This window comes from Crocuta crocuta, unplaced genomic scaffold (genome assembly GCF_008692635.1).
Source record: "Crocuta crocuta isolate KB4526 unplaced genomic scaffold, BGI_CrCroc_1.0 scaffold134, whole genome shotgun sequence".
Taxonomy (NCBI): domain Eukaryota; kingdom Metazoa; phylum Chordata; class Mammalia; order Carnivora; family Hyaenidae; genus Crocuta; species Crocuta crocuta.
Genome location: NW_027530183.1, coordinates 1 through 15,389, shown reverse-complemented (window position 1 = coordinate 15,389; position 15,389 = coordinate 1). Strand labels below are relative to the sequence as shown.

Below are 15,389 nucleotides of genomic sequence, written 5' to 3'. Positions count from 1 at the left end.
AGTGGTTGTTAATGGCTGTCAACTGAGGGACTTGATGGGATTGTCAGCCAGGATATCTATGTGGGCTTGGCTTCCACCCAGCATGGTGAATGAGTTCCAACAGCCAGTGTCCCAAGAGATAGCCAGACAGAAGGCATAGTGCCTTCTATGACGTAGCCTTGAAGATTACACAACATCACTTCTACCACATTCTTTTAGACAAGGAAGTCACAAAAGTTATACAGTTTCAAAGGAAAGGAACTAAGATCCCACCACATGAGTAGAATATCAAAAACAAGCAGGGTAGGATATATATTGGTGTGACCACCTTTGGAGAATACGGTTTGCCACAGTGGGTATTAACAGTCTTGCAAATTTTAACATGGAAAGTTAAAGAACAAAATATGAACCTTCTACCTGAATTGTTCAGAAGCAGTAGACCACAAAGATGATGTCATTCTAATATTATGTGTGGAATCTATGATAGGGATGATACACTTTACAGACTTATAGTGCTGCTATTTTCCCTATGTATCACCTTCTATGGATGCCTCGAAAACACCTAACTTAGGGTCTTATAAACTAGACAGTGGCTATGCATATGAAGAAATGCTGATAAAGTTTTTAATACCTAAGTTAGCAGAAAGCAGTAATTATTTTTATGACTATTTCTCCCGATATTCTCTCTATATTATTTGTGTATAAAATGTACATATGTGTACAGTATTTGTTTTATATGTATTATGGATATATGTAATGTATAATATATATTCATATATGTGTTATATTATGCATTCTAAGACCACATTTGGAAGAAGGCAACCAGAATGACAAAGTATAATAAACTAACCGTGATTAGAATTATTGAAGCATGAGCTGAATAGCCTAAGTAGACATTCGTCAGATATCAAAATGGAAGAGGATAGTAGTAGGAGCAATATAGGTTTTCATTAGTTTGAAGTTCTAACTGAGACTCTATGTGTAGTTCTTTAGTCCTTTTCCTAAACTAGCCGTTGTATTATTTTGCTCAGGCTGCCATAACAACGTGCCACAAACTGAGTAGCTTAAACAACAGAAGTTTATTTTTCCATAGCCTGGAAGCTAGAAGTTTAAGTTCATAGTGTCTACAGGGTTGATTTCTTCTTAGTGCTCCCTCCTTAGTGTGTACATGGCTGTCTTCTCTCTGTGTCCACACAAGATCTCTCCTTGGTGTCTGTGTCCTAATATTTTCTTCCTATAAGGACACCAGTCATGTTGGATTAGGAACCACCATGGTGACCTCATTTTAACTTCATTATCTCTTTGAAGACCCTATCTCCAAATACAGTCACATTATAAATTAGTAGGGTTAGGATTTGTGATGCTCACTTAGATAATATTTTCTATTTATTAAAATAAAAATACTTTATTCATAAATTTCTTATTCTGCAGTCAAGAGGGATTTATGAATGCATATTTCCTGTTCCACAAACAAGAAAGTCATTGGCTGTTCCAGTTTGTATTTGATATACCAAATATACATTTTTGCCTGTCACAAATATTCCAGTATTTGCACTATAGTAATAAAATATGTAACCTTAAAAAATGAATCACATGGTTCTATTTTTCCCTATCATAGTTCNATTTGATATACCAAATATACATTTTTGCCTGTCACAAATATTCCAGTATTTGCACTATAGTAATAAAATATGTAACCTTACAAAATGAATTCACATGGTTCTATTTTTCCCTATCATAGTTTGGGTTTCAATTTTATTCTAGAAAATATTTGTGCAATATAAGATTACAGAAAGATTTGTTCAAAAGCTGAGGCAATAAATAAATTGATGTTAAATTAGTTTAAAATATATAAATTCAAAGAGCAGAATTTTATAATAAACTTGTAACTGTCCAAAATTTTATCACAAGATGAAAGGTTACTATTGGTACACAAAAGTACCAGTATTTGGGTAATGTGAGATAAACCTGACTCAATGTAGTGTTGTTCTTTACATTTTATAGTTTTGTCCAAAATTTCTAAAATATGGTTATTTTCATGCTAATTTCTATAGTTTTTCTCTAATTAGGTTTTACTTAAGGGCATTAACTATTTCTATGGAGTTCCTTCATATCTTTAAAAAAGATGCCCGAGATGATACGATCCTTGCAATCTATGTTTGCACAAGTTATTTTTAACTTAAATTATTTTAAATCACTTCTAATTAATTTGAAGTTCTTGGCTTAGTGCTTTTGCCAATTCTTTCTCATCCATCCACACTTTTATTCTATTTTCTGTTATTTTGATCAACTGAGAATTGTGTTTCATTTTGACAGAGTAACTAAACATAGACTATTGAATGGTCTTCTGAATCTTCTGCAGTATTACTTTGTCTTTGCCTTTCCCTAGCCTGCCACTCCCAGTGACAAGGGTCACTCACCATTTCTCACTTCATTTATCTCAGTAGTACTGCCCAGGATTTTGCCCATTCTCATTCTTGTACTCAGATGTTGCCAGGCTACTTGCAGAAAATATAAAGCAGATCATGTTGCTTTATGATTGATTTGTAAAATGATTGATGGCATATCCTCATTAACTTCAAAATTACATAGTCATGTTTTAGAGTTACACAGAAGGTATGTCAGGTGCTGTGAAAACTTGTATCTCCTTTCTTCAACTCCTTGCATCTTGTCTAGAGCCAGCCACACTGAATTCTTTGAATTTCTCAAGATCCATGACATTTTCTTATATCTCATTGCCTTTTAGCAAACTGTTTCCTATGCTTGGCTAGTGTCTTTTCTTTTCCCTAATGCCTTAATTCATTTTTCCTCAATCTCTATCAGTCATCAGACAGAGATTTGTGGAGTTCCTCCTTTGTGTCTGGCACAATGCTAAGAAACAGGGTGGGGACAAGATAGTGGTTGTCCTGCTCTTCAAGTCATATTGATTACTTTACCTGGCTGGCTTCTTTGGTAGTACTTTTTATATGGTATTCATTCTTTACTACACTAAGTTACATTCATGGCAAATATTTTATCTTTTATTTTCATCAGTCTAGTACCTATTGGAGTACCTGGACATGGTATATTTCAGTGAATGCTACTAATGGAATCAATATGTATGCCTCCTTTTGTTCGATGTGTATTTGCTTATAGTCATGATGCAATGATTTTTATTTACTTATTTTCAATTCCTCTTTCAATTCTGGACTAATATTTCATCAGAATAGCCTTATATAAGTACTGGATTAGGGTGTTAATTCAGAAAAAGTATTGAGAGATTCATTAAAGCCAGTATGTAATACCTAAATGCCATTGTTGACTGATATATTTATCAACCAGAGAAACAGAATCTTATGTGCTTGTGGGGACTGACTAGGCCAGAAAGGGAAAGCTGGAACTTTTGACATGGGTAGAATTTTGTCTTCATTAAGAAGGCTCAACTACTTTTAAGGCTTTTTAGTTATTGAATCAGGCCTACCCAGATAATCTATGATGACAGCCTTCCTTACTTGAAGTCAACTATAGTGGACTGTAATCATGTCTACAGAATATCTTCACAGGACATATACATTCCATAAAAACATGCATTTTTGTCATTTATATTCACTGATCTATTTCAGGCACCTATAAACAGTGCAGGGCAAAAAGAATCAACAGCAAATGATTACAAATACATATGAAAAGAATATTTTTTTTTCTAAATTATATATCTTTCTTTGCCATAGATAAATGTATGTAATAGTAGGCTCATCCTGACACTCAACACACATTCTGTGGAGCAATAGGGAAATAGTTGTTGTAAATCATTTTGAAATACAGAGCTTGGAACTCAAAGCATTTTATGAGTCAAAGTTGTGCTGTGTTGTGAGGCAAATTGCTTAATGATTACACAGTTTTCCTAGGATAAGGAATTCAGATATAAGAATACTATTGAATATAAATACAATTGAAAAAGATAAACTATTAAACTTACTCTTCAGAACACATGATAGTATTTAAATAAGGATCAACATGAAGTATTGTCACTAGCATGGTGCATTCAGGAAAATTGATTGAATTCTGGCTTTGCTACTCCCAAGCTGTCTGACCTTGAACACTGTAGAAATGGGGATAATAATAGTATTTACCCCATAAAATTTTTCTGAGTGGTAAGGATGATACTGTAACTTTAATGCATAGTTAGTACATAGAAGAATGCCTACTACAAAATGATATTTAAGCATTTGTTAAATAAATGTTACCCTTTTACTGGGTTAAGCTTTACCAGTGGGCTGCTCTGTGGTAAATACATGGACCCTGGTATTTGGACAGGAAAGAAGAAGGTGACCACTTTTTCAAGTCAAGAACAAATGCTTTTCTTTCACACTTGTAATTTGCTCATTGATTGTAAACTATTATAGTGAATTAGGGTGGTGGTTTCAAATGTAGTTACACATGATGGTTATCAGTTAATTATGATCTGGCCATATTCAGTAATTTTAATGTTCTAATTTTGCATGAAAGAGAAAAAATGTCTCTCCTAATAAATCTTTGACATTTTTGTGAACATTTAAAAAATAAGTTGCTTTCCTAGTTCTTTAAAATTGATTTTATAAATTAAAGACCAAAGATAGAAGTTCAAGAATTAAATGAAATAGTTTTGATATATCAAACTGGAGAAAAAGAATAAAACATTTTTAATAATTAAGTTTGCATCTCAGTTTATTATGAGTCTGAAAGAAATGTTTCATAGAATACAGTTAATATTGGAGAGTCATTTCATATAATAGCATATTTTTTGTGGTGTAATGAAAGGTTACATGACAAAGTCAGACTACTCAGTTTTAAACCAAGAAATGATTTCTACTTTGCCCCAAGATATTTAGATTTCTGATACAGAGGTTCTAGTAGTTTTGATCATTTTTGGTGTTCATATACTTATAACTACCCAGGAATAAAGGAGAGTAGTGCTTAGAACCAAATCTTAGCATAAGAAATTCTTGTGACTCTCAAGTATTTTCTCTTATTTTAAAACTCCTATTTGTGGGGTGACTGGGTGGCTCAGTCTGTTGAGCAACTGACTCTCAATTTTGTCTCAGGTCATGATCTCACAGTTTGTGGGATCAAGCACTGTGTCGAATTCTGGACTGACAACCTGAAGCCTGCTTGGGATTTTCTCCCTTCCTCTCTCTGCCCCTCACCTGCTCGCACTGATGTTCTCTCTCTCCATCTCTCAAAATAAATGAATAAGCTTAAAAAAAGAAACTCTCCTATTTGTATAACTCATCATCAAATGTCAGTTTCCTATGTCCAAGTTACTGTGTTTGTATTAGCGGGTGGTTGTGACAATTGACTTCCTCTAGGTGCAGTTGTATCATTTCTACATGAGATCCTCCACACTCATGAGAGGATCTCATGTAGTGAGGAGGATCTCGTGTAGTGAAATCAGGTCATGAGTGACCCTGATACTGTCAAAAAACAAAACAAAGCAAAAACAAAACCAAACAAAACCCTCCATCTGTGTAGAAAGAAATGGGACTTTAATTTTTCAGTCAGCCTGACTCTGATAATTCCAAGTAACAGAAGCCTGTGGTGGAATTTTCAGTGGTTCATGCAATATACTTAAACAAAGATTCTTTTAATAGAAGAACAAATTTAGCATATAAATGTATAGGTTGGTACCTCAAATTATTATCTGCATCTTTGGTTGGAAGTAAGAGAGAGTGAAAAATTATCGATTTTTCAACTCATAGATGCTGGAAATTTACTTGAATATGCAATGCCTTGGCATGTCTTATGTTTTTTAAGTTGTATTATGAAATCTGCTATTGCCTACATTTAACATTTAAAAGATTTGTAAGTGAATAATATTTTCTATACATGATTGAAACTATATAAGTACAATTAAATAATGTTGAGTAATCAAAAATTGGAAGTTCCTCTTTGTTTCACCTTCTACTTTTTTATAAAGCCAGTTTTTCCCATCATGAGAGTTAAATCTGAGTAATAAAACATTTGCTTTTTTAAAAATTTTTATTTGAAAAAGAGAGAGAGTGTGAGCAAGCGAGCATGAGTGGGAGAGAGGGACAGAGGGAGAAACAGAGAATCACAAGCAGGCTTCATGCCCAATACTGAGCCCAACATGGATTTGGAACCCATGATCCTGGATCGTGACTTGAACCAAAATCAAGGGTCAGACGCTTAACTAACTGAGCCACCCAGGCACCCCTGGAAGTCTTTTTTAAACTTGAAATTTCCTTTTAATCTGTATCATCAGGTTTATTTTAATGGAAAGTATAATATTTTCTCCTTTAGTCCTATTCATAAAATTCTTCAAAATTAGTTTATGTATTTGTGTCATGGTAAAAATGAACATAATTAATTACATTGTTATAGAGTAGTTCAAATTGTGGCCATTGTTACATGAGTTTCTAATTTACCTTTTAGTATGGACTATAATTTTGAAAAATATGTTTTGCTTTGACAGAATACAGTGATCACATCAATATTCATTATTCAATTGGTTGTCAGAAATTGTTTCTCTTCTCAGTGACTTTATTTTTTCGTTTCTACCTCAGAATGATGGACAGTCTAGGCATCCTTGTTGTTTTGAAAAATCTGTACTTCCCTTTTATTATTTCATTCACTTTTTTTAGGCCTTAGCTGATTAAAAATATATTGGAATATAATTGACATATAATAAATACTATATTAGTTTCAGGCATATAACATGATTCAGTAATTCTGTACATTACTCAGTGCTCAACATATTCCATACAGGATCTTTTATCGTACAACTTGATCACAATACTATTTACTATATTCCCTTTGCGGTACTTTTATCTCTGCGACTTATTTATTTTATAATTGCAAGTTTGTACTTCTTAATTCCCTTTATCTATTTTGGCCATCCTCTTACCCACCTCCCTTCTGGCAACCACCAGTTTGTTTTCTGTATTTATGAGTCTGTTTCACTTTTTGTTTGTTTTTTTTGTTTGTTTGTTTTCATTTGTTTGGTTATTTTGTTTTTTAGATTCCACAGATAAGTGAAATCATGGTATTTATCTCTCTCTGTTGACTTACTTCATTTAGTGTAATACCTCTAGGTCCATCTATATTGTTGCACATGGCAAAATCTTATTCTTTTTTATGGCTGAGTAATATACCAGCGTGTTTGTGTGTCTGTATATGTATTTCACACCTTTTTAAAATCCATTTATCTATTGACAGACACTTGAATTGGCTATCATAAAAATGATACCTTTCTTGGTTATCATAACTAGTGCTATAATAAGTGTGTATATATCTTTTTGAGTTATTGCTTTTGCTTTCTTTGTATAAATACCCAGTAATAGAATTATTGGATTGTATAGTATTTCTATTTTTATTTTTTCAGGAAACTCCATACTGTTTTCTCCAGTGGTTACACCAATTTATGTTCCACAGTGTATGATGGTTCCCTTTTTCCCACTTCCTCACCAGCTATTCCTTGCTTGTTATTTCTTGTCTTTTTTATAGTAGCCATTCTGACTGCTGTGAGGTGATATCTCTGATGACTAGTGATGTTAAGCATCTTTTCATGTGTGTGTTGGCCATCTGTATGTCTTTGGAAACATTTCCATTTAGTTCCTCTGCTGATTTTCTGATTGTATTGTTTGGGGTTTTTTAGTGTTGAGTTGTACACGTTCTTTATATAACTTGTATACTAACTCCTTATTGTATATATCATTTCCAAATATCTTCTTCATTCACTTTTTTGAAGTTTTAATTTCTCTATTAATTAATGGCGTAACTGGCATTTATTACACTAATTCTATTTTGTGTGAATGAACTTTAAAGATATAAAACTTGAATGTAATTTAATTTCAGCTAAATACGAGAGCTTTGTCATTTACATGGACCTCCTAACCATGTATCTTTAGACCAATGTAGTGTCACTTTTATTATATAATAATTAATGGAGTTTATTTTTTATTGATTTAGTTATTGTTTTTTAACTTCAATATCTATGAGAGTGCAATCATTTTTTCCAGCGTCTAATAATAAAAACTAAGTATTGATACTAATATTACTTTGTGGAAACAAATACACCCTATTTTTAAAATTTTTCTGGTTCACCTACAGCCTGCTCAATTCTTGCTTTTCATTTTTAAAGACAATTTAGCTCTATTTTCCCTCATAGAGACCTAGATAAATGCTTTTACTTAATCTGGTAAGAAGCTTACTGGTCTAACACTTGAAATATTTCTAAAAGAAGAAATCGAAGCTTTATTTAAACTTGGGAGGAGGGGGTTCTTTCTTGGCCATAGCAGAATCCTACCATTAAGAATATTTCTTAGAACATACCAGTTAGTTCACTAAATATTTATTGAATAATTGAGTGGGTATCCCAGAGGAATGAATTAATAATATTATTCTATTTCTTTACTAGCAGTATTTAAGACAACAGTGAAATTTTTAAATGTAATAGAGTTTTATTCTCCCAACTGTATTAGAATTGTTTGATATAGACTCAAGGCATATACCAAGAGTAAGTAGAAATTAATAAATTTTAAAAAAAGGGTGGGAGGTGGAAGAGAAGAAGAAACAAAAATCTGTTTGATGGCATGAGAGAGACAAAGAAACCAGCTCCCTCCCCCCCCACACACACTTTGACACATACTCGATACTAATGTTTGTATCTTGAGTGCCACATAATTGCTTGAAATTCAGCTCTGCTCTTGGTGGCAGTCTAGTTTATATCTCAGAATCCAGCAGTGAACAGGTTAGTAATTCAGCAAATATTTTTAGCAGAAGGTGAAGAACATTAAGATCTGTTCTTATACTTCTTTTACTTTGAGATCATAGTCCCACACTACTTGGCAGACTCTCATGACCTTAATTGTATTTTTGCCTTCTTTTTCATTAATGTGACTATCATCTTTAGTATTTGCCTCTTTCTGTATTGGGGAGAGGGTTTAATTTATTGTTTGCTGCTTACTTATTGAAGTGAGTACTTATATCAGCAGTTATTGACCTTTCATTTATAATCAATTCAAATGCCACTTACATCAATAGCAGATTTCATTTCTTTGCTACACTTCTTATTTCCACCATCGAATTCCTTCCTTAGATTATCCATTTTTCTAAAGTGTCACATAAGTTCATCACAGGGAGACAAGGAGGAAATGTGACTACATACGTTGAGGTTTGTGATTAAATTGAGTAGCAGATGCATGGTGACCAGTTATTGATAGACTTTGAAAGAAGTGATATGTGTGTCTAATCATGATGCAGATTTCTTATTTGTACTCAAAGTACATGCCAGGAGTAAATAGAGATTATTTGTTTAGTGATTTGTGGATTGAAGGGCTACTAGAGATGTTCATAATACACAGTTACACACAGTATGAATATACCATGTAGACTGAAATGTGAACCACTTTTGAGAGTTCTGGTGTTATTTAAACCATGTTACTGAAATTGTTGCTTATCAGAATCTTGTAAAATAAGAATTTATAGTTTTATTGTATTGGTTATCAGTAAAATTTAAATTAAATTTTAAATGTGATACCACTATACACTTATAGGAATAGCTATGGTAGGCAGAATTCTAAGATGATATGTGACTCTAACCTTTGTATGATTCCTTCCACTGGAAGGTGGGACATAACTGTAATTATGTTATGTTCCATGTCAAGAGGGACTTTGAAGATGTAGTTAAGATTACTAACCAGTGGACTTTGAGTTAATCAAAAAGGAGATAATCTATATGGGCCTAACCTAATCTCATGAGCTTTTGAAAAGGAGAGGATATTTTCCCCAGTTATCAGCAGAAGAAATCAGAGCAGGAGAAAAATTTGATGCATGAGAGGGTTTCAATGTGAAGGATATTCTTCATTGCTGAGATAAAAAGCCATTGGCCACTGTCCTGTGAGGAGCTTCTAGGAGTTCAGAGTGATCCCTAGCCAAGAGCCATCAATGTACGGGAGACCTGAGTCCAATAAAGTAAATTTTGCTAACAATGTCAATAAACTCCAAAGTGGATTCTTCCCGCAGAAACTCCAGCTAGGAGCACAGCCTGGCTGTAAACCTGACTTTGACCTTGTGGGAATTTAACTCTTGAGTGGGAATTATGTAAGAGTCAAAGTTTAGGTCTTTGTAATCTGTATACCTAATAGGAGAACTCAACTGAGTTCACTGGATTCCTTACCTACAGAATTATGAGATAATAGATGGGTGCTGTTTTAAGCTGCTAAGTTTGTTTTAATTTTTCATGCAGCAATAAAAAGTACAATAGTAAAATTTTGAAAACTGGCAAAACTAAGTGTTGATACAGATGTGGAACAACTGAAACTTCTGTTTTGGGGAATGCAAATTAGTCCAGTCAGTTCAGAAAACTGTTTGGCAATGTCTACTAGAACTGAGATAGAACATATCCCAAGAGCAATTCCTAGATATTTGTCAATACAAATTTATTTGTGCACCAAAAGAAAAAAAAAAAAAAAGTAGAGGTATGTTTACAGACATTTCAAAATGGCCTCAGAGCAGAGCAATCTAAGTATCCATCATCAATAAAATGCATAAATATACTGTTATATTCATTCAGTGCAATGCTACACAGTTATGAGAATGAACAAATACTGGTATAAGGTATAAGGTATATTTGTAAGACACCTGAATGTGTCTTACAAATGTATGTTGAAGGAAATAAGCCACGTGTGAAATAGTATACACACAGAAGAGGACAATTTCCTTCACTCAAAAGTCAGAAATAGGGCAACCTAATCTATGGTTATTTAAGTGATAATAAGGTTTAAATTTGGAAGCTGCAACAGTGATTGGGAAGAAGTACCACAGGGAGTTGTAGGGTTCTGATAATGCTTTAATTATTGATCATAATGCTGATTAAAAAGATGTCTTCACTTTGCAAAGATTCATTTAACTATATATGATTTATGCACTTCTTATTCTTCAGTGAAAAGCTTTTTTAAGCGAGGGACTATAAAGTATTGGCAACACCTTTTCTACTGTGTGGCTTACAAAAAAGAAATATTGCCTAAGGTCATTCAGCTAGTGAGTGGAAAGACTTAGAGTGGAGAATGATAATGAGGGATCATTTAATGATAATTAATGTTTTAGTTAAAATATATCTTTCATCTGACTGAAAATTTAAAAAAAAAAACAGAAAAAGGGAAAGTGAATAGTCAATAAATAACTTTGACATTTACAAGCAATTTTTTTTTTTTTTTTAATAAAACAGTTTGCCGGGAAGATTCCTACCACTCTGTAGTCTCATGTGCTGCTGTGGTCCTTACTCCTATGGAACCAAACATAGAAATGAAGAAAAGAGAAGAACTAAAATTTCCTGAACCTTCCAAACAGTAAGTTATTTGTTTAATTTTTCAGAACTTTGTAAACCAATTAGATAACTGATCAGAATTGGATTGCTCAGATATTATGATTTATAATGAATGTGTTAATACTAGTATATTGAAAGGACAGATACCATTTTGTACAATATGTAAAAAAAAAAATCTATCCCTTACTGTATCAGTGAATAACTTCTGCATCTTCTTCCTTCATGTGTTTGAGGTATATGCCATTGAAGTTTTGTTTTGTTACCTTATCTTAGGGATATGAGGCATTTTATTTCTTTCACTGTGATTGTGGATATACTGTTCTTGGGTGGCTTATTTTATAGTTGTAAGCTTTAATTGTGAAAACGTGATAAATTCTTAATATAAACCTCTTAGCTTAAAGTTGGCTTGCATTTTTATAAGGAATGAAAGTTACTTTATTAACTATTTTAAATGCTCTAAATGAAAACTTTACACTATTTAATGTTTCCTTATATTTACCTTCTAAGTTTCACTTTAAATTTGATCTTATATTGAATAAATGATACATTTTTTTCTTACACAGAGAATTAAATTCATGGTAACAAACATAAACTGTATGGACTTTACATCAAATAAAGTAGGATATTTCGAGGTTCACATTATATAAATGAAAAGGGAAAGCTTACTGATATTTTCCAGTGAAACTAGTGCCACGTGAAGATCTCAGATTGGAAACTAGGTAATGGATGGTGTTGCCATGTCATCTGGCTAACCACCATATGAGCCAGGTGGTGGTTACCTTAAAGCACCTACTATTTATCCCCATTGGTTTACACTGTATCACACTTGTTTGTTTCTGATGTATTTCTACTGATAAGCTCCTGAGGACAGCATTTCCTGGAACATGATAGTGCTTGATACTCTTTTTGAAATCAATTAGAAAATCCTTTAATGTTACATTCAATAATGTTGAATTCAAATGGAACAATGTATATATTTGATAGCATGTGGATAGGCGATATTAATATTCTCATTATAGAGAAAAGAAGTACTAACCAATTCAGAAAGTAATGATTGTAATTCAGTTTTAATACAGTCTAAAAGTGAAAACAACTTAACTGCTCTTAATATAGTCTAATTTTTAGGTTCTAATTCTTTTTGTCTAATAGGAGGAAAATTACATCTCATATATGCCAATGGAATTATATTAGAAAATGCAAATGCATTTTCTGTTATATATGAATGAGTTTACATATGTATTTATAAATAGAATCTTAAATTCTTTTAATTATCTTTTAGTGATTCTGGTAAACTAAAACTGGGAATAGTGTAATTGGCTTGCATAAAATACCTTATTTTTCAATCTTTAGCTACTTCATAAATATTCATTCTTCTTGATTCTGAATTAAAGCAGACTATTAACTGGCTGTCTTTTGTTGTTGTTGTTGTTGTTTTGTTTTGTTTTTTTGTTACCCTGGATTCACTCCAATACATTTCTATATTATCTAAGTCTACTTTCTTATTAAACATTCTGACTTAACAGTATCATTCATTCATTCATTGATTCGTATAGGTTTTGTTATTGTTTTTTGTGTTTCAGAGTGAAAGAGTCCCTGGTTAAAAACTTTTTATTTTTTAATGTTTTTTTTATTTATTTCTAGGAGAGAGAGAGAGAGACAGTGTGAGCAGGGGAGGGTCAGAGAGAGAGGGAGTCACAGACTGAAACAGGCTCCAGGCTCTGAGCTGGCAGCCAGCACAGAGCCCGACGTGGGGCTCGAACCCACAAACCGCGAGATCATGACCTAAGCAAAAGTCGGACGCCCAACCGACTAAACCACCCAGGCGCCCCTAAAATCTTAATTCTGCTACAATATATATTAGATAGAAATTAGGAACATTTTACGTAAACTCTCTGTGCTTTCCTTTCTTCATCTGTTATCTGGGGTGATAGCACCATCCTTCTGTAGTCACTGTATTATGTGAAGTGATAGTGGTAAAGGACTCAAAATGTAAGAATCCACAGAAGTATTAGTCATGTTGACCCTTCCATAGCTTTAGTTTGTCAACTCTATCAATGACTTACAAATACATATTCCTCTTCTGGAGGCTTTTCTGAATGTAAGTCTAATATTTAAAGTTGTTGACCCGAGTTATCGAACTACATATTTTACTGAGTTTTATACAAAGTATACCTAAAACCTAAATAATGACTTATGCAACCCCCTTAAATATTGATTCTTTCTAATGTATGTATTTATATAAAGCCACCATTTTGTATTCTTTTCTGAAAAATCACAGTATGTTTTGTCTCTCACATCTCATATTCGATTACTTATTGATAGCTTGATTATGTCTCTATTATATTATTACCATTTTAGCTGACCAGCAAATATACCATATATTTAAATTTTTTTCTAATATTATATATTCAATTATGATCTTTTTAAAATAGTTTATTGTCAAGTTGGTTTCCATATAACACCCAGTACTCATCCCAACAAGTGCCTTCCTCCATTCCCATCACCTCCCTCCCCCTTCCTCCACCCCCATCAGCCCTCAGTTTGTTCTCAGCATTCAAGAGTCTATCATGGTTTGCCTCCCTCCCTCTCTCCAACTATTTTTCCCCTTCTTCTACCCCATGGTCCTCCATTAAGTTCCTCCTATTCTGCCTATATGTGCAAACATATGGTATCTGTCCTTCTCTGCCTGATTGACCCATTCATTCTTTAGTGGGATGTTCTTTAACCTCCATGTTTTTTGGAGGTTTTACAGACTTCTTCCTGTGGTTGATTTCAAGTTTCATAGCACTGTGATCTGAAAGTGTGCATGGTATGATCTCAATTCTTTTATATTTATTGAGGGCTGTTTTATGTCCCAGTATGTGATCTATCTTGGAGAATGTGTCATGAGAACTTGAGAAGAAAGTGAATTCCATGGCCTCAGGATGTAGAGTTCTAAATATATCTGTCAGATCCATTTGGTCCAATGTGTCATTCAAGTCCATTGTTTCTTTAGTGATTTTCTGTCTAGTTGATCGATCCATTGCTGTAAGTGGAGTATTAAAGTCCCCTGCTATAGCACATTCTTATCCATAAGATTGTTTCTGTTTGTGATTAATTGTTTTATGTATTTAGGTGCTGCCATATTTGGTGCATAGACATTTATAATTGTTAGCTCCTCCTGATGGATAGACGCTGTAATTGTTATATAATGCCTTTCTTCATCCCTTGTTACTGCCTTTACTCTAAAGTCCAGTTTGTCTGATATAAAGATAGCTACTCCAGCTCTCTTTTGACTTCCAGAAGCAGGATATATATTTCTCCATTCCCTTACTTTCAATCTAAAGGTGTCCTCAGGTCTAAAATGAGTTTCTTGTTGACCACAAATAGAAGGATTTTGTTTTTTTATACATTCTGCTACCCTATGTCTTTTGATTGGAGCATTTAGTCCATTTACAGTCAGTGTTATTATTGAAAAATATGGATTTAGAGTCACCATGTCCTTAGTGGGATTAATGATTGTGGTGGTGTCTCTCATACCTTGCGTTCCTTGCAACATTTCCCTCACAGTGTCCACGTCAGTAATTCTTGTAGGGCTGGTTTACTGGTGATGAATTCTTTCAATTTTTGTTTATTTGGAAAGACTTTTATCTCTCCTTCTATTTTGAATGGCAGGCTTGCTAGATAGAGGATTCTTGACTACATATTTTTTCTGTTAATCACATTGATGTTTTCATGCCATTCCTTTCTGGCCTGCCAATTTTCAGTAGATAGGTCTGTCCCACTCTGAGAGATTTCCCTTTGTATGTTAGGGCCCTTTTCTCCCTAGCTGCCTTCAGAATTCTCTCTTTGTTCTTATATTTTGCCAGATTCACTATGATATGTTGTGCAGAAGATTGATTCAAGTAACATCTGAGGGAAGTTCTCTGTGCCTCTTGGATTTAAATACCTGTTTCCTTCCCCAGATCGGGGAAATTCTCTGCTATAATTTGTTCAAGGACTCCTTCAGTGCCTTTCCCTGTCTCTCTTCTGGAATTCCTAAGATACAGATATTGTTCCGTTTGATTTTATTGCTCAGCTCTCAAACTCTCCTTTCATGTTACTGGATCAGTTTATCTCTCTTTTTCTC

General features: G+C 33.5%; 1 protein-coding gene across 1 annotated transcript in view; it reads left to right on the top strand.

Moving 5' to 3' along the window:
• Positions 1–11,307, top strand: part of CCSER1 (coiled-coil serine rich protein 1) — a 218,567-nt gene extending 207,260 nt beyond the window's left edge. Inside the window, exon 5 of the mRNA XM_077765089.1 lies at positions 11,183–11,307. Within this exon, the coding sequence (XP_077621215.1) occupies positions 11,183–11,307 (125 nt within the window). The remainder of the gene's footprint in view (positions 1–11,182) is intronic.
• Positions 11,308–15,389: the final 4,082 nt, after the last annotated feature.